This window comes from Bombina bombina, chromosome 8 (genome assembly GCF_027579735.1).
Source record: "Bombina bombina isolate aBomBom1 chromosome 8, aBomBom1.pri, whole genome shotgun sequence".
Classification (NCBI taxonomy): Eukaryota; Metazoa; Chordata; class Amphibia; order Anura; family Bombinatoridae; genus Bombina; species Bombina bombina.
In genome coordinates, this window is record NC_069506.1 from 202,590,360 (window position 1) to 202,615,699 (window position 25,340).

Here is a 25,340-nt window from a genome sequence, read left to right on the forward strand (position 1 = left end):
GTGGGAACCCTACACTATGAAACACTGTAAGGTGGGAGAGAGGGGGTTGAGGGGGGGCAAATGTTTTACAAATGTTAACGATCTGGGAGGGTGGGAGGTTGGGGGTTGAGGGGGGGCAGCTACACTACAGAAAATACTATTTTTAAAATAACATAATAATAAAATGTTCTAAAAAACATATTTGATTTCAAACTGGGTACTGGCAGACAGCTGCCAGTACCCAATATGGCGCATAAATTGGCCGAGAGGGGGGTTAGAGAGCTGTTTGGGGGGGGGGGGGGATCAGGGAAGTTGGGGGCTAAGGGGGATCCTACAGAGCAGAATTATCTTTTTTTTTTTAAATCCCCAAAAAACTCTTATTTTAGTACTGGCAGACTTACTGCCAGTACTTAAGATGGCGGGGACAATTGTGGGGTGGGGGAGGGAAGAGAGCTGTTTGGGAGGGATCAAGGGGTGTGATGTGTCATGTGGGAGGTTGATACCTACACTAAAGCTAAAATTAACCCTGCAAGCTCCCTACAAGCTCCCTAATTAACCCCTTCAATGCTGGGCATTATACACGTGTGGTGCACAACGGCATTTAGCTGCCTTCTAATTACCAAAAAGCAAAGCCAAAGCCATATATATCTGCTATTTCTGAACAAAGGGGATCCCAGAGAAGCTTTTACAACCATTTATGCCATAATTGCACAAGCTGTTTGTAAATAATTTCAGTGAGAAACCTAAAATTGTGAAAAATGTAACGCTTTATTTTTATTTGTTAGCATTTGGCGGTGAAATGGTGGCATGAAATATACCAAAATGGGCCTAGATCAATACTTTGGGTTGTCTACAACATTATACTAAAGCTAAAATTAACCCTAAAAGCTCCCTACAAGCTTCCTAATTAACCCCTTCAATGCTGGGCATAATACATGTGTGGTGCGCAGTGGCATTTTGCAGCCTTCTAAATACCAAAAAGCAATGCCAAAGCCATATATGTCTGCAATTTCTGAACAAAGGGGATCCCAGAGAAGCATTTACTACCATTTGTGCCATAATTGCACAAGTTGTTTGTAAATAATTTCAGTGAGAAACCTAAAGTTTGTGAAACAATTTGTGAAAAAGTGAACAAATTTTTTTATTTGATCGCATTTGATAGTGAAATGGTGGCATGAAATATACCAAAATGGGCCTAGATCAATACTTTGGGATGTCTTCTAAAAAAAAATATATACATGTCAAGGGATATTCAGGGATTCCTGAAAGATATCAGTGTCCCAATGTAACTAGTGCTAATTTAAAAAAAAAGTGGTTTGGAAATAGCAAAGTGCTACTTGTATTTATTTCCCTATAACTTGCAAAAAAAGCAAAGCACATGTAAACATTGGGTATTTCTAAACTCAGGACAAAATTTAGAAACTATTTAGCATGGGTGTTTTTTGGTGGTTGTAGATGTGTAACAGATTTTGGGGGTCAAAGTTAGAAAAAGTGTGTTTTTTTTCCATTTTTTCCTCATATTTTATATATTTTTTTATAGTAAATTATAAGATATGATGAAAATAATGGTATGTTTAGAAAGTCCATTTAATGGTGAGAAAAACAGTATATAATATGTGTGGGTACAGTAAATGAGTAAGAGGAAAATTACAGCTAAACACAAACACCGCAGAAATGTAAAAATAGCCTTGGTCCCAAACGGACAGAAAATGGAAAAGTGCTGTGGTCCTTAAGGGGTTAATTAAATTTTCCTTACCAGAGCATTATGTGACAGCCAGCAGCCAATCCCAAAATGCATTTTCGTATATATTCTGTGAATCTTGCACATGCTCAGTAGGAGCTAGTGCCTCAGAAAGTGTAAATATAAAAAGATTGTACACATTTAGATAATGAAAGTGAATTGGAAAGTTGTTTTAAATTGTGTGTTCTATCTGAATCATGAAAGTTTAATTTTGACTTGACTTTCCCTTTAAAAGGACATAAATATACAAAAAGAAAATGCTTTACGAAGTAATTTCATTTTATTGTTTGCAAATAACTTTGTGTTTAAATCCTGCAAGGAGGTTAAACACATAGTTATGAGACAGCTCCAGAGCAAGCAATGCACTATTGGGATCTAGCGGAGTCTGAGCTGAAAAGTCTCTTAAAATTGCCTGCTCTTTCTGAAGCATGAAAGTGTATGTTTGCCTTTCATGTCTCTTTAACGGTAGGATCAAAACCATCTCACATTCACATGTTCATTATGTGGACAGCAGGGTATGTATAACACAAATTAGTATCACTAGAAAAGAGTACATTAGAGTCTGGTAAAACACAAAACAATCCCCCTAAGAGAAATAGGTAAATACATAAGCAAACTGCAAAACGTGTCTCCCAAATGTCTCAGCAGGGGCAATATAGGAGGAATAAAGCGTGTAAAGATTTGTAAGGAGTGGCTGTCTTAAAGGGACACTCAGGATTAAATTAAATTTTCATGATTCAGATAGAGATGCAATTTTAAACAAATTTCCAATTTACTGCCATTAACAACATGTGCACAGCCTTTTTATACTGTACTTACACTTTTTGAGTCATCGGCTACTAATGAGCATCTGTAAGACTTTATGAAATATACGTATATGCATTTGTGATTGGCTGATGGTTGTCACATGGTACAGGAGTGGAAATGGACATAACTGAAATTTGTCAGGAAACATTTGCTACTGATTTGAAGTTCAGACTAAGTGCTATTGCAGTGTATTGTTACCATGCTTTTGTTAATAATGCAAATCTACTGTATTCACTGGTCCTTTACATGACTGCCTTCCTCATGGGAAGCCTAATGATAAGCTGCCCATAGGGATACCTACAAGAGATCACAAAATGCAAATCCAGTTTTTGTCAAAGTTGAGATAAAGCATAATGTGGAAAAACGTACTCCACAATAGGCTAAACATGGATATGAAACTTGATTTTCTTTTATGATTCAGACAGAGCATAACATTTAAAAACTTTTCCAATTTACTTCTATTATAACATTTGCTTGCTGAAGAGATACCTAGGTATGTGTCTGGAGCGCTAAATGGCAGGAAATAATACTGCCATTTAGTGCTCTTGCAAATGGATAACATTCTTGCAAAACAACTGCCATATAGTGCTCAACATGTGCACACTTGTAAGCGTATATCCCTACTTTTCAACAAAAGATACCAAGAGAACTAAGAAAATGTTATTATAGAAGTAAATTAGAAAGTTGCTTGCTTTATCTGAAACATGAAAGAAAAATGCTGGGCTTCATCTCCTTTTTTTTTTTTTTTTTTTTTTTTTTTTAACCCCTTAATGACAACTGACGTACCAGGTACGTCATGCATTAACTTACAGTTAATGACAATAGACGTACCTGGTACGTCAGTTGTCTAAGAGAGTGCTGGAAGCGATCGCAATCGCTTCCAGCAGCTCTCAGGGTATTGCAGTGATGCCTCCATATGGAGGCATCCTGCAATACCATTTAGAAGACTCCGATGCAGAGAGAGCCACTCTGTGGCCCTCTCTGCACCGGTAGCGATGGTGCCGGTTCGTTGGTGGGTGGGAGCACATCAGGGAGGCGGGTGGGCGGCCCATCGCTACCCGGCATCCGGTTCCTGTAAGTGCTATGTGCACGCCGGGTGCCGGGAGCGTGCGGGGGCGCGCCCGCGCGCCCGATTACATGGCCACTGCCACCAATGAGAAAGGAAGGGGGGACAAAAATATAATATAAATAAATAAATAAATATATAAGGATCTGGGAGGGGGAGGGGGTTGGGGTATTGTGGGGGGCTGCTACACTACAGAAAAATGTAAACTGGCAATAAATTGCAAAAAAAAACACTTGTTTTGGGGGCAAATTGGGTACTGGCAGACAGCTGCCAGTACCCAAGATGGCGGCAATTAGGTAGGGGAGAGGGTTAGAGAGCTGGGGGGGGGGGATCATGGAGGTTGGGGCTAAGGCAGGAGTCCATCACAGCTAAAACATTTTAATTTTTTTTATTAAAAAAAAGAAAAACTCCTTTTATTTAGTACTGGCAGACTTTCTGCCAGTACTTAAGATGGCGGGGACAATTGTGGGGTGGGGGAGGGAAGAGAACTGTTTGGGAGGGATCAGGGGGTGGGATGTGTCAGGTGGGAGGCTGATCTCTACCCTAAAGCTAAAATTAACCCTGCAAGCTCCCTACAACCTACCTAATTAACCCCTTCACTGCTGGGCATAATTTACGTGTGGTGCGCAGCAGCATTTAGTGGCCTTCTAATTACCAAAAAGCAATGCCAAAGCCATATAAGTCTGCTATTTCTGAACAAAGGGGATCCCAAAGAAGCATTTACAACCATTTGTGCCTTAATTGCACAAGCTGTTTGTAAATAATTTCAGTGGGAAACCTAAAGTTTGTGACAAAATTTGTGAAAAAGTGAACTTATTTTTTTATTTGATGACATTTGGCGGTGAAATGGTGGCATGAAATATACCAAAATGGGCCTAGATCAATACTTTGGGTTGTCTTCTAAAAAAAAATATATACATGTCAGGGGATATTCAGGTATTCCTGACAGATATCAGTGTCCCAATGTAACTAGCGCTAATTTTGAAAAGAAATGGTTTGGAAATAGCAAAGTGCTACTTGTATTTATGGCCCTATAACTTGCAAAAAAAGCAAAGAACATGTAAACATTGGGTATTTCTAAACTCAGGACAAAATTTAGAAACTATTTAGCATAGGTGTTTTTTGGTGATTGTAGATGTGTAACAGATTTTTTGGGTCAAAGTTAGAAAAAGTGCGTTTTTTTCCATTTTTTCCTCATATTTTATAATTTTTTTTATAGTAAATTATAAGATATGATGAAAATAATGGTATCTTTAGAAAGTCCATTTAATGGCGAGAAAAACGGTATATAATATGTGTGGGTACAGTAAATGAGTAAGAGGAAAATTACAGCTAAACACAAACACCGCAGAAATGTAAAAATAGCCATTGTCATTAAGGGTAAGAAAATTGAAAAATGGTCCGGTCATTAAGGGGTTAAATATATTTTTTTATTGAGGTTTTACAGAACAAACATATAACAGTAATTGCCTGTTAACAACATAGATGAAGAATATAATTAAAATTGAGAAAGTTATACCAAAAATTGTAACATATATGAAAGTAGGATAATGAAACCTCGATTTTATAATAGGTATCGTATATGACTGACCAGTTAGAAACCGACTCTCAGGCCATATGGCCTCTGAAACTAGAAGAAAACTGGTGGACAGATAAATATCTTTTTTATGAGTTAAATGTGGGGGGGGGGGGAGATATTCAGCGGGTAAGCACCGCTATTCTAACATGGGGAAGTGTGGGAGGGCGGAGCCAGATAAAATAAAAAATAAAAAAAAAATGAAAAAAAACAGCATAAAGAGTGTGATGGGACCTCTAAGCAAGGAAGTTGCCGAGGAATTAGGGGTAGATACAAAGGTCAACACAGAGCATATGTTATTTGGCATCTAAGACTACTAATGTACATAAAAGAATTTAAATATTAGAGGGAGTCCGGGATACAAGTTAATATTGTACATATGGGGTGAATAATCTATTGAAAGAATATAGAAGCAGCTTATACTGCCTACTAAGCTTAGAAGGTGTAGGAAGGTATGTTCAAAAGACTTATTTGAAATTAAAGAGACATGTCTGGAGGAGTGGGCTAAAGGTAACTGATATAGTGTAGATTAGAGTAAGATGTCGATGCTAACTAGCGTCTATGCCATATAAAACAAAATGGTTGCGGAGTATAGTATCTACAGAAATAGCCATACCAATACTATACAATGGTGCTAGAAATCATAAGAATAACAGGGTGGAGAGGATACTCAAAAAGAGTTAAATGTGTTAGGCTTCAAAATATTTCAATCAATCCGGCACCTTTATATTAAAATACACTATAGGTTTGTTATATTTACCTGGAATTATACTAATACAAAATAGGTCTTCTTGCAATAGAAAGGTGGGACACAGGTTGGGCGTTTCTGTATATCAAGTATAGGACATCATTATATATCTGTATGTATATATAATTAGACTCACCAACAACTCCAGGCTGCCTAGTTTTTTGTTTTTTTTTTGAATACCAAGAATTAAACTATTACCATCCATACAATATCATGTTCATTTGGTATAAATATAATATGTTAACGCTATACAAAGAATAAGGAATACCCCCCTTGTGTTGAGACAGTAAATCCATAAGGAAATTGTGCACCTCTCCACACACCAACTTAGCAAAAATCTATAACTTTAGACACAGAGTATAAAATCAAGCTTTAGGTGATCGTAGAAGAAGTAGAAAATAGCTAAATAGTTGTATAATATGATGGCCATAATCTAACCCTGGTAGTGTAAAGCAACATGTGGTATGATAGATTGTACAACAGTAGTATACATAACCAGTTTTGCCGAAAAATAATTAATGCATGAAATAGGCAGTGGTGTCTATTATACATTGAAGTCCAGTGACTACCAAGCAAACCATTATTGACCTGTAGCATATAGTAAACAAAAAGAGGGAATGAGAAGAGAGATCAGGTCCCCTTACTAATAGGAGGATGTGTGTATTATAAGCTGCACTGAATGCTGCGTGTCTTTCTAAATTTTATTAATATAGAGTAAACCTACCTAGCTTAGGAGCCCCAGTGTGCAGGTTACTAGCAATAAGGTTACAGCCTATATTTATTATTCAGTATCATCTCAGGTACACATAAGTTCATATAGAACAACGCAGTGTTAAAGGAGCTGACATTAAACTGATGTACACTAGCTAGGTAATATAATACAGCTAAGTTTTTTATCACATATACCAAATGAGGCTACAGTATATTAGAAGGCACCCTTTACTTGCTTAGCTTCAAAATCATATGTTAGTGATACATTATCAGTCACTCAAAATCAATACTGCTTAATGTGGCATTCTGCTTTATATATGACCTCTTATGTAACTAGTTAATATAGCCATATAACCAGACCAGTGCTAGCACCAATGCTACTGGACATTTATGGGTAATAGTGCCGTCCTGAACAATGCGAGATCCAGATTGTACATCCCCATTAGATTGAAGATTAAGTTTTTCCTCATTATGCACAAACATTTTCAGTGAAGATGTATACACAAGAAAAAACATAATAGGTAGATTTCCCTGGATATAGCAGGAAGGCAATATCATAAGAGAGCTATGAACCATTTAAAAATAGGCTTATAATAAACTATAAAATAACTAAACCTGTTTTGTGCTAATAAGCCATATGAATTATGAATGCTAAAACTATCCAGATAACCACTCTCCACGTAGGAAATGATAATTTATGGAGAACTTGAAATTTACATATGAGCCATATATGACATCAATATAAAAAATAATAACACTGTAGTGTGAACAATATGCAACGTATAAAGTTATGGCTTGTAGAATAGTCTACTGATACTAGGTCAAAGTGTATTTGACTGACTCCCCTAGCATATATGAAATATTAGATGACTTGATGCACATTAGGTAATCATACCTTACAACAATGTAGAAGTACAAGCTGCCTATATAGAAAGGTGTTATTAAGGGCAGAGCCTTATCTGTAGCCATATAAGTAGGTATTCTGAAAGAAGCATGTTACGCAACTGCTTTACAACCTGCGTGCTGAAATAATAGCGGGAGAATGAGTCTCCAGCCCAAATGAGAACTTTATATCACTATAGTAAATATTAGGAACCCAATGCACTAGGTTTAAACATATAAAACAATAAACATTGTTAACTATCATATAAAGTTCACTGTGATATATATATTCCAACTGGGAAGAAAAAGCAATACAATAATTTGGTAATAAGAGTTTGTGGCTCAGGAGGGTTTGCAATATGACAATGGTGCGCTTATGCAATGAAATAGCCCCAGCTCAGCGTTGAACAGTCACTGTCCGGGGATTTCAGTGAGACTTCAGATCCATCACAAAGCGGCATATTTATATATTCTCGTATTAAAATTTAAAATGTAATAGTTAGTAGTCATCGTCAGTACATGCCTTTTCATGAATATATATAAGTATCATCCTGGCTGCCATGTGTACGGGCGTAAGCTAAACAAACATTACATTACCCGATCCCAGCTCTCCTAATTCTAGTAATGTAGTTGTGTGAATAGTTGCTGAGAGTAGGCTCGAGGAATCCTTGACTTTTACATGCCCAGTGATAGTGCCGAGAGCTCCCCGGCATTTTCTGTGTTTCAACAATCCGGTCGACAGCCTTCTGTGTTGTAGCTATGGTGCTGCGATATGCCTGGGTATCGAGTGTTCCTTCCTGGGTGTCTGCCAAAAAATAAACAGCGTGAAGGTTGATCTTGGGTAATGCGACAGCTACTTGGGGCCAAGCGGAGATATCTTTTAAAGTTGGTGGCTCATTAGGTAGCATGTCATCCTGTGTGCTCGCTCCTTTAAAATGCGACGCCACTACCGCCTCCAGTTCCAGCTGTCTATGCACCTCAGTGAACAAGTCAGAGACTTGGGAGAGTGAAGGAGGTCCACTAGCGGGTGTCTCTATCTTTTCTTGTCTGAACACAGGAGTGGCGTAGGTCCTGCCATGTTGCACCTGGTCAGTTTCGGCAGATAAACAATCTGGCAGTATCGTGCAGGCTGAGATTATAAGGAGTAGGTCCTCTTTCAGGCTTTGATAATGCCTCTTTAGTAGATGCTGGGTGTTTCGTTCCCATAGATCTAGGGCCTCCATACCAGCCGTGCCCTCAAGGAAAGATAACTCCTGAAAAAGCCCACGTGGCGCAGCTTCGGGAAAAATATCTACTCAACACTCAGCTACCAGCTTATCTCTGGGATCTTTGGTAGTACAATATATAGTAGTTGAGCCTTGGCATAGTAAAACAAGGATTTAAGCTCTTTATAGATAGCAAAAATCATATAATTATATCTAGGAGCCAGGAGCTCAAATAAAACATGTCTGGTGCTCTCTGCAGTCGGCTCCGCCCCCCTTCATCTCCTTTTAAAGGGACAGTCTAGTCAAAATTAAACTTTCATGATTCAGATACAAAATGTAATTTTAAACAATTTTCCAATTTACTTTTATCACCAATTTTTCTTTGTTCTCTTGGTATTCTTAGTTGAAAGCTTAACCTAGGATGTTCATATGCTAATTTATAAGCCCTTGAAGGCCGCCTCTTCTCTAAGGTCATTTTGAAAGTTTTTCACTACTAGAGGGTGTTAGTTGATGTGAGTCATATAGATAACACTGTGCTCACGCACGTGGGATTCAGGTGAGCCAACTCTGATTGGCAAAAATGGATGTCTGTCAAAAGAACTGAAATAAGGGGGCAGTTTGTAGAGGCTTAGATACAAGGTAATCACAGAGGTAAAAAGTATATTAATATAGCAGTGTTGGTTATGCAAAACTAGGGAATTGGTAATAAAGGGATCATCTATCTTTTTAAACAGTAAAAATTCTGGTGTAGACTGTCCCTTTAAGGCAACCAATATAAGGGAGGTATGATCTCTTGGGTGCCAAGGGGAGGAAGTCCTGAAAGCCAGACTGAGGACCCTATATTCAGGTCTAGGGTTATAAAAAAAGGTTAAACGTTAAGAAAGAGGGTAGAATAAAAAAATGTCCAAATAAAACCAAGATACTCTTTGACAATATTATTCACATCTTCTCTATCTATCTTGAGCAAACAGTAAAGAAAGAATGACTAAGGAGAAGGATTCCTACCTGTGTCCAAACAGATCCTATACCTGAAAAAAAAGGCTTAGGAAGTGTGACAAAGTGGCCTTCCTTTTGGTAGGACACCCATATAAGCAATTGCATAGTTATACCTAATTCGGTTTGTCCTGAAAGGGCTTTGAGGGTTGTCATAACAAGAATCAGGTTAGCAGTAGTTGGAATGCCAGGATTTAACATTTATTATTTAACCATCTTGAAATACTTTGTTGGTTTCTGAATTAATTTTATGGTGACAGATATTTTTTTGGAAAACAATCTGAAGGGCTCTTATATTCCCTTGAAGATTGTTACAATGGCTGTTGACAATAAAAGGAAAGAAGTGAAAGGCCTCCGGCTAGGCTCTCACTTCTCGTAAAGTGCTGGAGGCGCATAGAGGGAATGTTAGCTGGCCAGGTTTTTCAGCAAGAAGTTTGAGATCACCAAAATAGAGTCCCCGAGACACTCAGGGAAACATGATTAGACTTATTTGCTCACAGATCACTTCTGGATTGTAAAGCATTTAATGCAAAGATATTGATGGTAGCTTTATGGTGCTTTAAGGCTCAGAAGATCAATAATAGTGGTGTAGTACTCAATAGCACAGGTATGGAAAGGGCAATAATAATATCACCAATTCTATAGGAGCAAGGTGGTTACTGAATTAGTAAGGATTGAGACTGTGCCAAAGGAGGGTATATTATCCCAATGAAAATCTTTTAAAAGGGACAGTAATGTCATTCAGATAGAACATGCAGTTTTAAACAGCTTTCTAATGTACGTCTTATCAAATTTGCTTTGTTCTCTAGGTATCCTTTGTTGAGTATTAAATCAATGTAGTCTCATAGGAACTCAGGAGTGTTTCTTATGCACTCTATGGCAGCTGTGCTTTTGCAACATAATTTGTAGCATTGTGATATTGTTGCAAACACTATTGCCAAAGAGAACTATATACAAATGCAAGCTTTTGAGCTATGAGATTTACTAATCAACAAAGATACCAAGAGAATTAAAGGGACACTGAACCCAATTTTTTTCTTTCTTGATTCAGATAGCGCATGCAATTTTAAGCAACTTTCTTATTTACGCCTATTATCAATTTTTCTTCGTTCTCTTGCTATCTTTATTTGAAAAAGAAGGCATCTAAGCTAAGGAGCCAGACAATTTTTGGTTCAGACCTGGACAGCACTTGTTTATTGGTGGGTGAATTTATCCACCAAACAGCAAGAACAACCCAGGTTGTTCACCAAAAATGGGCCGGCATCTAAACTTACATTCTTGCTTTTCAAATAAAGATACCAAGAGAATGAAGAACATTTTATAATAGGAGCAAATTAGAAAGTTGCTTAAAATTGCATGCGCTATCTGAATCATGAAACATTTGGGTTCAAAATATTTTACTATTAAAAAGTATATTGGAAAGTTGTTTAAATTTACTGCCCCTTTAATATAATGCAAAATATAAAAGACAATGTTATAAGTAAAATAAGAGTATTTGATGGTACTGTAAATTGGACTGTACAGAATGTATATGAAGTAAATTACAGATATGGCTATGGACATCTTGAAACTAAATGGCAAGAAAAAGACAATGCCACCATGGAGGATTTCAGAAATTCATTCCAATCCCTATCCCAGATCCCAACCTTACAGGAAAGGCAAGTGGTAAAATTCTGCACATGTACTATAAGCGGGGGCGGGCTGATCTGCTGGGCAAATAGGACCTGGACCGAGGGCCCAGCATGTAAGGGGGCCCACAAATGGCATCTCCATGGCTCCTGGTGTGCTGCTTAAGATGATGTTGATAGCTGCCCTTTCAGTAACGAAGCAGTTAATTGTGGGTTTAGTGGGGGCCCTGGCCTGGATGTGGGGTTTGTAGCTTTGGGGCCCTAGAGTGTGTGTGGGGGGGGTCCTGTCAGGGGTCTGTCGCTTTGAGGGCCATGTAGTATGGGATCTGGCCCTAGAGGTTGGGGGCCCTGTCTCTGGCCCTTGACGTTAGAGGGTCCTGGCCATGGGGGTTGGGAGGCTTCCATGTTTATGTGCATAAATTTGAATAAATGCGGGTCAGTGTGAGACAGTGGGGGCCCTTCCCTAATTTTTGCCTGGGGACCTGATTGTTCTCAGTCCGCCCCTGACTATAAGAGAAGCTGGCATGAGATGCCCCCTACAGTGTGCACAGGATGTAATCCTCCTATCATGTCTAAACAGCATATGGGAAACATATGCATATAGGGTCTGCACCTTGTAGAAGAGTTAATTGCCAGATCCTTGTCACAGAGCCCAACACATAAGTAGGGTACACGGGAACTGCCAGACATAGGAGATTTGCAGTTCATATGGACTGAAACACAGAAGGGACAGAGCTATGCGTGTGACCCAAAAGGAGTCAATCCAATAGCAAAACAAAGGGGGGGAAGCTCCCTAAACAGAAATATCTAACTATTAGAAGTGGGAGGGAGTTGAGAATTTCCCTATTTAATAGGACTAAAGTATCTGCCTTTCTCTAAGTGGTCAGAATAACACAATGGTAACAAAGTATCTGATGCTTCATGTGGGATTGAGGGTAAAAATATAAAAACAATAAGGGATATATGACAGTTTTATAGTCCCTTACATATCAAATTAAGCACGTATTCACTAATTCTCACACCACACCCATGTGTTGTCATATACAAGCATCTTATAAAGTTGTTTTTTTAATTAAAAAAATAAATAAAAAATTGACCACATACCACTAGTGTCCTCCAATGCTTGTATCATATCTGGATCCAGCGCTGTGCTCACTAACATCTCTATGTAACTCCTGTACATTTCTTTCATGGCTCTTGTATTTAATACACGACCCACAGGAACGCGTTCTAGATAAATGGAAAAAAAATCATCCAAAAATGTAAAACAGGTAATGTATAGCTGATCTTAGAATATTGTCATCTATGATGGTATTGCAATGTTTGTCTTTGGTAGTGATTACTATTAGAATATAATTCTATAAAGCCACCTGAAATCAGCTCCCTCTTGTTCATGTAACCCTTAAAGGCACTGAGTAGGTCAACAGAATCCTAACACAATACTGCCCCACACTGCATATTGCTTCAGACTAACATATTCATTTCTTATTTTTCATTTTAAAATAGTTTGGTAAATGTTACGAGTAACAATTTCCAAATGGCTGTTTCTTCTGTTGTCCTTGGTAGTAGTTGGCTGTAGGATTTTTTTTTTGTAATCTCAGTGTTTATTTTTGATCAGACAAAAGCGCTAATCAATCCAGGGGCATTCAGTCATTAACGTTGCCTTAGCATATTTTATACCTTCTAATGGACAATGTATTCATAAACAGATATATTACATTCCACAAGCATTTATTTATCTAGACATACCTGCAAGGCCCTGAATGTGTGAGAAACATGTCAGTCCGTTAAAATATATTTTACCATCTACTGAAAAACAGTTACCCATATGGCAAAAAATATTTTCTTACAAATGTAAACTTGCCAATAAAAAAGGAATAAACATACAGTTAGGGCTAGATTTATCATAGCTGAGGCGTACAGGGGTACGTATACGCGCCGCTGTACGCCTCAGCTCGCCTGTGGTGGGGCGAAATTACCCGTAGATAATTAACATTGCACACGAGCGCAATTTTGCGCTCGCGTGCAATCCCGCCCCCCTCCCCGCGCACAGCCAATTACGCGCGGGCAGGAGCTGTCAATCTCCTCGGTTGGACTCGACCGAGGAGATTGAATTTCGCCACCTTAGGGTTATCACTTTACTGCACATGTAGATTGTACATTGCAGAATACTCTGTTATTTGCATGTAAAAGCTCACAATGTGTGCACATGTATTGTATGCAAACATTATTTACTCTAATAAAGTTTTTTTTATTTTAAAAAGGAAATATGTTATTTACATTTGTCAAATTAAAAATGTTACAGGGCAAAGTTGCATACGTCAAACTGATCTGACTATATAGATAAGTACAAACATACTTACAAGGCTGGAAAACCCACTTAGAGGGGCAGTAAACACCTTGCAATTTGATTGTCGTGCTATAGAATAACATATCAGCTAACTCTTAAAACAAATTAACATCCCTTTATTGCAATTATTTTTAAGTAGCCAAACTACACCTACCATTAGCCTTATTTGGAGGAGCCAATTTGTACTTAAAGGGACATTAAACCCCAAAAATGTATTTCATAATTCAGACAAAGAATGGAATTTTAAACAACATTCCAATTTACTTCTATTATCAAATTTGATTCATTCTTTAGATATCCTTTGTTAAAAAAATAGCAATGGACAAGGGTGAGCCAATCACATCAGGCAAATATGTGCAGCCACCAATCAGAAGCTACTGAGCCTATCTAGATATGCTTTTCAGCACAGAATATCAAGAGAATGAAGCAAATTAGATAATAGAAGTACATTAGAAAGTTGTTTAAAATTGCATTCTCTATCTGAATCATGAAAGAAAAAATAGTGTTTAATGTCCCTTTAAGTCTAGTGCTCTGTTTTGCAGCTGTTGTCAGTTAAAGCCAATTATACACAGGCATATAAAAGCATTAGAGAAGTCAGCAGGTGCTTTTCATTTTCTGAGAATTAGAATTGCTCAATTTTCAGAGCTAAATTACATGAAAAGTCAGCAAAATAAATAATGAAGCTATAATGCAAAGTTGTTTTATTATACATAACTAAACCATTTTATATAGAAATAACGAGGTATTTACTGTCCCATTAACATCTTATTTATTGCAATTTTTTTCAATAGCTAAACTCCATCGACCATTTGCCGTATTTGAAGGAGGCAATCTGCAGACAAGTCTAATCAGCCATAAAGTTAGTATAAAGTGAATTGTTATGCAATTGTTATCTGTCAGAGCCAATTAGGAAAGTTGTGTGGCAGAGTTAACCTTGAGAAATCAGCAGTCTGCATTTCTAGCTCTGAGAATGAGGAAATCCACAAGGTAAATTGCATGGAAAGGGGGCAAAATAAAGAATGAAAGTATATTGTGTTTATTATACATAACTAAACATTTTATATTCAAATCTAAAGGTGTTTACAGTGGCTAAAACGGTAATTGTCCACTCCAAGTGTAAGGACTAATGAAAACTTCTACCCCTGTATGTGTTCACATTTCCAGGTTTTGTATTCACTAGAGAGGCCCTTGGGTGCTGTTTGCCAGTAGTATCAGAGAACAGCAAACAAGGCTAAGGATAGGATCCAAAAACAAAAAGTGCTGTGAAGGGCTTTTGGGTTATCTCTTGGCCAAAAGCTGTAACTAAATCTTCAAATCATGGAAGAGTGCCAGCTAGTTTATTTTGCAGAATTTTGTGGTTATTCCCTAGTGGATTTTGCACCCAGACAACTTTGTAATAAGCTGCCTGTGTAAGTGGATGCTCTTCCAGTTTGCCCAGATAAGGGGCAAGCTCACAGCTTATAATGCTGAGTACTGCCCATGTGAAATCAGTCCAGTCTATATGGTAGGCTTTGCACAGGTTTCCTGGGAAGCCACTACTGGCTTGTACTCATTCAGGTGCAGTTTGCATTCAGTGTTAGAGACTAGGAAGAGACTAAATTTAGGAATAAAAAACTGGAGGCGCTGTTTGGACTTTTGCTCTCTTGGCCAAGAGTTGTAAATAAATTCTTGAATTTATGATTTTTCCATGTGCGAGTGCCAACTCGTTTCTTCTGCACTATATATGCAGGAGGGAATGTTTAATAAAATGCCTTGGCACAGTTCTCTATGTAGTATACACTAGTGAAAGTTATACCCTTGCAAGAGGGATGAACAAAGACTCAACACTTAAACCAGGCTCAGCGGGAGTTCCCATTTTAACTGTTTACCCCCCCCCAAAAAAAACACCTGTTGTTGATTTGCACTACAGATTCAGCTTGCTTTGTTTTGCTATTGTCAACACCTAAACCCCCAAACTCCTTGGAACAGTTGGAAAGGTTTGCTCATGGACAAATAACTGGATAAAAGACCGGGAGCAACAAGTAGTAGTAAATGGATCAGACTCAGACTGGACAAAGGAAATTAATGAGTGGAGTCCACCAGGGATCAGTACTGGGACAGGAAACCCCAAATGTTTCCTTTGTGATTCAGTTAGAGCATAACATTTTAAACAACTTTCCAATCTACTTTTACTATTTAATTTGCATAGATCTCGTTATCCTTTGCTCAAAATCATGCCTAGGTAGGCTCAGAAGATGGAAGCTAGCTGCCAATTGGTGACTGCACATATATGACTCTTGCCATTGGCTTACCAATGTGTACAGCTAGCTCCTAGTAGTAGTGCACTGCTCTCCATCAACAAAGGATACTAGGAGAATGAAGCTAAATAGATAATAAAAGTAAATTTAAAAGTTGTTTAAAAATCTATGCTCTATCTTTATCATGAAAGAAACATCTGGGTTCAGTGACCCTTTAATGACTTGGGGATAATATAGCAACATCTCTATTTTTTGCAGCTGATACAAGTTGCGTAAAGTGATTAGTCAGTGCAGGATGTGGGGATTTAAGAAACATTGGAAGACTGGGTAGATAAATGGAAAATAAAGCAATACTGGTATTACTGGTTTTACTTTTTGGAAGTAAAAATATCCAGGCAACCTATTATTCAAATGGGACTAGGTTTCGCAAAACAGGAGGAGGAAAGGGATCTAGGCATAGTTATGTATGTATTGGGTACTTGTAAAGCGCGGCTAATCACCCGTAAGGGTATCAATCTCAGATGGATGAAAGGCTGAGTGGACCTTTCCGGGGATCGAACCTGCAACCCTTGGGTTGCTACAGAGCTCAGCCATAGTGCCTTAGCATGCGGAGCTATAGATAACAAGCTAAGAATGAGTGCACAACGCAAGGCAGTGGCTTCTAAGGCTAATAAGATACTAGCATGTATTAAAAGACTGATGTAAAGGAAGAAAGCACAATTTTGCCCCTATATAAATCCCTAGTAAGACCTCACATTGAGTATGAAGTGCAGTTCTGGGGACCATTTTCAAAACAGGACATTGCAGAATTAGAAAAGGTTCTGAGAAGGGCCACAAAACTAATATTGGGAATGGAGGATTTAAACTATGAGGAGAGGTTAGCCAAACTGGGTCTGATTTCTCTAAAGAAAAGGCACTTGAGAAGTGATATGATTACTATATATATATATATATATATATATATATATATATATATATATATATATATATATATATATATATATATATATATATATATATATATATATATATATATATATATACATATACATGTTCAAGGCCCATATACAGAGTTGATGAAAACATAATTTATGCTTACCTGATAAATTCCTTTCTCCTGTAGTGTGATCAGTCCACGGGTCATCATTACTTCTGGGATATTAACTCCTCCCCAACAGGAAGTGCAAGAGGATCACCCAGCAGAGCTGCTATATAGCTCCTCCCCTCTACGTCACACCCAGTCATTCGACCAAGAACCAACGAGAAAGGAGAAGCTAAAGGGTGCAGTGGTGACTGGAGTATAATTTAAAAATTTAGACCTGCCATAAAAAACAGGGCGGGCCGTGGACTGATCACACTACAGGAGAAAGGAATTTATCAGGTAAGCATAAATTATGTTTTCTCCTGTTAAGTGTGATCAGTCCACGGGTCATCATTACTTCTGGGATACCAATACCAAAGCAAAAGTACACGGATGACGGGAGGGACAGGCAGGATCTTTATACAGAAGGAACCACTGCCTGAAGAACCTTTCTCCCAAAAATAGCCTCCGAAGAAGCAAAAGTGTCAAATTTGGAAAATTTGGAAAAAGTATTAAGCGAAGACCAAGTTGCAGCCTTGTAAATCTGTTCAACAGAGGCCTCATTCTTAAAGGCCCAAGTGGAAGCCACAGCTCTAGTGGAATGAGCTGTAATTCTTTCAGGAGGCTGCTGTCCAGCAGTCTCATAGGCTAAACGTATTATGCTACGAAGCCAAAAAGAGAGAGAGGTAGCCGAAGCTTTTTGACCTCTCCTCTGACCAGAGAAAACGACAAACAGGGAAGATGTTTGTCGAAAATCTTTAGTTGCCTGTAAATAAAATTTTAGGGCACGAACCACATCCAAATTGTGCAGAAGTCGTTCCTTCCATGAGGAAGGATTAGGACACAAGGATGGAACAACAATCTCTTGATTGATATTCCTGTTAGTGACAACCTTAGGTAAGAACCCAGGTTTAGTACGCAGAACTACCTTATCCGAGTGAAAAATCAGATAAGGAGAATCACAATGTAAGGCTGATAACTCAGAGACTCTTCGAGCCGAGGAAATAGCCATTAAAAATAGAACTTTCCAAGATAACAATTTTATATCAACGGAATGAAGGGGTTCAAACGGAACGCCCTGTAAAACGTTAAGAACAAGGTTTAAACTCCATGGCGGAGCAACAGTTTTAAAACACAGGCTTAATCCTGGCCAAAGCCTGACAAAAAGCCTGAACGTCTGGAACTTCTGACAGACGTTTGTGTAACAGAATGGACAGAGCTGAGATCTGTCCCTTTAAGGAACTAGCGGATAAACCCTTTTCTAAACCCTCTTGTAGAAAAGACAATATCCTAGGAATCCTAACCTTACTCCAAGAGTAACCTTTGGATTCGCACCAATATAGGTATTTACGCCATATTTTATGATAAATCTTTCTGGTAACAGGCTTCCTAGCCTGTATCAGGGTATCAATTACTGACTCAGAGAATCCACGTTTTGATAAAATCAAGCGTTCAATCTCCAGGCAGTCAGCTTCAGAGAAATTAGATTTTGATGTTTGAAAGGACCCTGAATCAGAAGGTCCTGTCTCAGAGGCAGAGACCAAGGTGGACAGGATGACATGTCCACTAGATCTGCATACCAGGTCCTGCGTGGCCACGCAGGCGCTATTAGAATTACTGATGCTCTCTCCTGTTTGATTCTGGCAATCAATCGAGGAAGCATCGGGAAGGGTGGAAACACATAAGCTCTCCCGAAGGTCCAAGGTGCTGTCAAAGCATCTACTAGGGCCGCTCCCGGATCCCTGGATCTGGACCCGTAACGAGGAAGCTTGGCGTTCTGTCGAGACGCCATGAGATCTATCTCTGGTTTGCCCCAACGTCGAAGTATTTGGGCAAAGACCTCCGGATGAAGTTCCCACTCCCCCGGATGAAAAGTCTGACGACTTAGGAAATCCGCCTCCCAGTTTTCCACTCCCGGAATGTGGATTGCTGATAGGTGGCAAGAGTGAGACTCTGCCCAACGAATTATCTTTGATACTTCCATCATCGCTAGGGAGCTTCTTGTTCCTCCTTGATGGTTGATGTAAGCTACAGTCGTGATGTTGTCCGACTGAAATCTGATGAACCCCCGAGTTGTTAACTGGGGCCAAGCCAGAAGGGCATTGAGAACTGCTCTCAATTCCAGAATGTTTATTGGCAGGAGACTCTCCTCCTGAGTCCATGATCCCTGAGCCTTCAGGGAATTCCAGACAGCGCCCCAACCTAACAGGCTGGCGTCTGTTGTTACAATTGTCCAATTTGGCCTGCAGAATGGCATCCCCTTGGACAGATGTGGCCGAGAAAGCCACCACAGAAGAGAATTTCTGGTCTCTTGATCCAGATTCAGAGTAGGGGACAAATCTGAGTAATCCCCATTCCACTGACTTAGCATGCACAATTGCAGCGGTCTGAGGTGTAGGCGTGCAAAGGGTACTATGTCCATTGCCGCTACCATTAAGCCGATCACCTCCATACATTGAGCCACTAACGGGTGTTGAATGGAATGAAGGACACGGCAAGCGTTTTGAAGTTTTGTTAACCTGTCTTCTGTCAGGTAGATCTTCATTTCTACAGAATCTATAAGAGTCCCCAAGAAGGGAACTCTTGTGAGTGGAAAGAGAGAACTCTTCTTTTCGTTTACCTTCCACCCATGCGATCTTAGAAATGCCAGTACAAACTCTGTATGAGACTTGGCAGTTTGAAAGCTTGAAGCTTGTATCAGAATGTCGTCTAGGTATGGAGCTACCGAGATTCCTCGCGGTCTTAGTACCGCCAGAAGAGCACCCAGAACCTTTGTGAAGATTCTTGGAGCCGTAGCCAACCCGAATGGAAGAGCTACAAACTGGTAATGCCTGTCTAGGAAGGCAAACCTTAGATACCGGAAATGATCTCTGTGAATCGGTATGTGAAGGTAAGCATCCTTTAAATCCACTGTGGTCATGTACTGACCCTTTTGGATCATGGGTAGAATTGTCCGAATAGTTTCCATTTTGAACGATGGAACTCTTAGGAATTTGTTTAGGATCTTTAAATCCAAGATTGGTCTGAAGGTTCCTTCTTTCTTGGGAACCACAAACAGATTTGAGTAAAACCCCTGTCCGTGTTCTGACCGCGGAACCGGATGGATTACTCCCATAAGTAACAGGTCTTGTACACAGCGTAGAAACGCCTCTTTCTTTATTTGGTTTGTCGACAACCTTGACAGATGAAATCTCCCTTTTGGGGGAGAGGATTTGAAGTCCAGAAGATATCCCTGAGATATGATCTCTAACGCCCAGGGATCCTGGACATCTCTTGCCCAAGCCTGGGCGAAGAGAGAAAGTCTGCCCCCTACTAGATCCGTTTCCGGATCGGGGGCCCTCAATGCAGTCTTAGGGGCAGCAGCAGGTTTTCTGGCCTGCTTGCCCTTGTTCCAGGACTGGTTAGGTCTCCAGCCTTGTCTGTAGCGAGCAACAGCTCCTTCCTGCTTTGGTGCAGAGGAAGTTGATGCTGCTCCTGTCTTGAAATTACGAAAAGAACGAAAATTAGACTGTCTAGCCTTCGGCTTGGCTCTGTCTTGAGGCAGGGCGTGGCCTTTACCTCCTGTAATGTCAGCGATAGTTTCTTTCAAACCGGGCCCGAATAAGGTCTGCCCTTTGAAAGGTATGTTGAGTAACTTAGATTTAGAAGTAACATCAGCTGACCAGGATTTTAGCCACAGTGCTCTGCGTGCCTGAATGGCGAATCCGGAATTCTTAGCCGTAAGCTTAGTTAAATGTACTACGGCATCTGAAACAAATGAATTAGCTAGCTTAAGTGTTTTAAGCTTGTTTGAAATTTCCTCTATAGTTATTAAGTCAAGAATCTCTTCCAGGGACTCGGACCAAAAGGCTGCTGCGGCCGTGACAGACGCAATACATGCAAGGGGTTGCAATATAAAACCTTGTTGAACAAACATTTTCTTAAGGTAACCTTCTAATTTTTTATCCATTGGATCAGAAAAGGCACAGCTATCCTCCACCGGGATAGTGGTACGCTTAGCCAGAGTCGAAACCGCTCCTTCCACCTTAGGGATCGTCTGCCATAAGTCCCGTGTGGTGGCGTCTATTGGAAACATTTTTCTAAATACAGGAGGGGGGGAAAAGGGCACACCGGGCCTATCCCACTCCTTAGTAATTATCTCTGTAAGCCTCTTAGGTATAGGAAATACGTCAGTACTCGCCGGTACCGCATAGTATCTATCCAGCCTACATAATTTCTCTGGAATTGCAACGGTGTTACAATCATTCAGAGCCGCTAATACCTCCCCTAACAGTACGCGGAGGTTTTCAAGCTTAAACTTAAAATTAGAAATGTCTGAATCCACTCTAATGGGATCAGAACCGTCACCTGCAGATTGAAGCTCTCCGTCCTCATGTTCCGCATACTGTGACCCAGTATCTGACATGGCCCTAGTATTATCAGCGCACTCTGTTCTCACCCCAGAGTGGTCTCGCTTCCCTCTAAGTTCTGGTAATTTAGACAAAACCTCAGTCATAACATTAGCCATGTCCTGCAATGTGATTTGTAATGGCCGCCCTGAAGTACCCGGCGTTACAATATCACGCACCCCCCGAGCGGGAGATGCAGGTACTGACACGTGAGGGGAGTTAGTCGGCATAACTTTCCTCCCGTTGTCTGGTGAATGCTGTTCAATTTGTACAGATTGACTTTTATTTAAAGTAGCATCAATACAATTAGTACATAAATTTCTATTGGGCTCCACTTTGGCTTTAGCACATACCACAGAGATATTCCTCTGAGTCAGACATGTTTAACACACTAGCAAATAACCAGCAAACTTGGAAATACTTTTCAATTCACTTTTACAAATAGTATGAAAAAAACGTACTGTGCCTTTAAGAAGCACAGAAAGATATGACAGTTGAGTACAATAAAACAGATAATTTTATGAAATCAAATTTTTTCCCAGTAAAAATACAATTTTAGCAAAGGATTGCCCCCATTAGTAATGGATAACTAGCCCTTTAATAGCAGAAAAAATGTACAGAATGTAAGGTTTTTTATCACAGTCAAGCACAATCTCACAGGTCTGCTGTGAGTGATTACCTCCCTCAAAATAACTTTTGAAGACCCTTGAGCTCTGTAGAGACGAACCGGATCATGCAGGGAAGAAGAACAGACTTGTGACTGAATTTTTGATGCGTAGTAAAAGCGCCAAATTCAGCCCCTCCCCCTCACACACAACAGTGAGGGAGATCAGTAAACTATCATAAATTAAACAAAATGCCCGCCAAGTGGATAAAACTAATGCCCAAACAAGTTTTCACCCAGTACCTCAGAAAAATAAACGATTTCACATGCCAGCAAAAACGTTTAACATCAATAAATGAATTTGTCATAAAAAGCCTGCTGCAAGCCATTTTTACTGCAAAATAGGCTAAAGCTTTATGTAAACAGTATTATTTCAGTGAAATGCCTTTCCCCAGAATACTGAAGTGAAAATATACATACATGACAGCCTGATACCAGTTGCTACTACTGCATTTAAGGCTGAACTTACTTTATATAGGTATTTGCAGTATTTTCTAGTCAATTCCATTCTCAGAAAATAATATGCTGCTACATACCTCTTTGCAGGTGAACCTGCCCGCTGTCCCCTGATCTGAAGTTTACCTCATTCCTCAGATGGCCGAGAACAGCAACATGATCTTAACTACTCCGGTTAAAATCATACAGAAACTCAGGTAGATTCTTCTTCAAATTCTCCCTGAGAAGGAACAACACACTCCGGTGCTGTTTTAAAATAACAAACTTTTGATTGAAGTTATAAAAACTAAGTAAAATCACCACAGTCCTCTCACACATCCTATCTATTAGTTGGGTGCAAGAGAATGACTGGGTGTGACGTAGAGGGGAGGAGCTATATAGCAGCTCTGCTGGGTGATCCTCTTGCACTTCCTGTTGGGGAGGAGTTAATATCCCAGAAGTAATGATGACCCGTGGACTGATCACACTTAACAGGAGAAAGCTCTGTTTATTCCAATGCAGTTTGTGACAAAAGTTTTTTTTTTCCACATTAACCCCTTGAGTGCTAACGACGGCTCTGAGCCATTGCAGAGTTTCTCACTCTGCTGCTAACGACGGCTCAGAGCCGTCGCCATCACTCTCCCACCTTGAGGGAGATCTGGGGCCCCCCACCCGCTCCTACCGCGGCAATCGGGCATGCATATTGACAGGCATTGCCAGGGCTTCACGTTATGCGTGGTGACGTCACGCGCAATGATGTGATGACGTCTCTGCGCAACTTTATTTATACTTAATGTTAAGTATAGGAGCAGTGGGCATGCTGCTTAGAAGCCTGTATCTCAGGCATCTAGGCAGCTACAGACCACCCAAGACCCACCGTTGGAAAGGTAATCGACTAACCTTTCCAACAGTGTAAGTCTTGGGGATCTGAAAAAGAAAAAAAAAAGCTTAGCACCCAGGTGGAAAAGTGCTTAGCACACAAAGGGTTAAGAGCAATCAAATTCTGAAACTCATTGCTTAAGGAGGTAGTGAATGCCAATACCTTAGATACATTTAAAATGGTTTAGATACATTTCTGGCTAGAAAAATAATTCAAGGATATGATTGCTTGTGTTAAATTGGTCTGCTTTTAAGCTCTATTGGGAGCTTCTTATTGTAAAACAATTATGATCTGTATAGGTTGAACTTGATGGATCTATGTCTTCTTTCAACATCATCTACTAACTTCTAATTTGGATATAAAGATCCCACTTCTTACTGCCACAAGCTTCCCCTTCTTGGGAATCATGAACAGTTTGGAACAGAATCCCACTTGCACTATGGGAAAAAATCTTTATTAAATGGCTTTGAGACATGACAAGGTGATTTACTGTTGGAATGTTCTTAAAATCTATCCAATACTTTTTTTCTGATTATATCCAGTGCCTATGCACCTGGAACTGAAGCTGTTAAAAGGATAACAGGTGTACTGTGTCTGGGAAAGGTCTGGCAAGGTATTATTTTATGTCCACTTGAGTAAAAGCTACAGATCACAGCTAATACTTATTTACATCTGGCACCTTCTATTTTGGCAATGAAAGGTTTCCAATACCTGCTTGCACACTCCCCTCATCCCCCAGTCATTCTGCCGAGGAACAAGGAACAGTAGAAGAAATATCAGGGTTAAATGTGCCAGAAGAATATAAGGACGCCCCACATAAAATTACAGGTGGGGAGCTGTGGACTCTTTCCATCAGAAGAACAGGAAATTATCGGGTAAGTATAATTTATGTTTTTTTTTCTTAAATGGAAAGAGTCCACAGCTGCATTCATTACTTTTGGGAAAACAATACCCAAGCTATAGAGGACACTGAATGCCAAGACGGGAGGGTACAATAGGCCGCCCATACTGAGGGCACTAGGCCTGAACCTCTACCCAATAAAAAAAACCCTGCTTCGTCCGAAGCTGAGAAAAATTTAAGCGGAAAATCCCCAGTGACACTGACTCGCAGTTAGTCCAAAAGCCAAAATTAGAGACCGCAAACGGAATCGACTGAGCCAACAGTCCTCCAGGAGATACCGTCGCCCAAAAAACGGTCCCCCACTGCTCATCTCCACAAATGAAGGAGACACCAGCCAAAAACCCCAAGGGTACAAGGCAAAGGAGAACCAAGAAAACCGAAAGGTCCCCTAATACAAAAAGGAACACCTCCACGAGTGAGCCCAGCTCACAGAGACCCAAAGGGGCCCAAACAGGGAAAGGAGGCCTTGCCTATACCAAGCGAAACCCGGAAAAAGACCGGGCACAGAGACAGAACAGACGTCTCCCCAATATCCTGCAAGCACGGATGCAACAGAAGAGGCCAAGTCCTCCCAGTGTCTGGCCATAGAAAACCAAGGTATGCGACCATGGTAAAAAAAAAAAAAAAGTGTGTAATACACCCAGGTGAAAAAAACCCAAGTTTGAGAACACAGAGTCCACAACAGGACGACACAGAGGATACTTGCGGGGGAAGAAGAAGCAGTCAAGCAATAAACAGACGGCAAAGCAACCCCCTAACAAAGGGCACACGTTCCAGGCAACCTAAGTTGCCGGACCTACATACAGGTCCCTGAAAAGGGGAACACAAAATCCTCAACCGAGGCCCCCCAAGAAGGAGAGTATACGCTCAGAACCCGAAGGAAGAGTAAACCCTCTTCTATCAATGGAGCAAGCTGAAAGGAAAATCTATACCCTAGAAGACTAAGCTAACAGGATAGACTCAACAAGCACACACATCCAGAGGAGACTGCGCGAACACAGGTCCTTAGACCGCTCGGAAATCCTGACCTGCAGACCCACACTCAGCTGGACCAATCCAGCCACCGGG

At 40.0% G+C, this 25,340-nt stretch overlaps 1 protein-coding gene across 2 annotated transcripts in view; it reads right to left on the reverse strand.

Moving 5' to 3' along the window:
* PRR12 (proline rich 12) overlaps positions 1 to 25,340 on the reverse strand; it is a 192,688-nt gene that overhangs the window by 20,144 nt on the left and 147,204 nt on the right. For both annotated transcript variants that reach the window (XM_053690851.1, XM_053690850.1), the window contains one exon: positions 12,441 to 12,566. In XM_053690851.1, the coding sequence (XP_053546826.1) occupies positions 12,441 to 12,566 (126 nt within the window). The remainder of the gene's footprint in view (positions 1 to 12,440; positions 12,567 to 25,340) is intronic.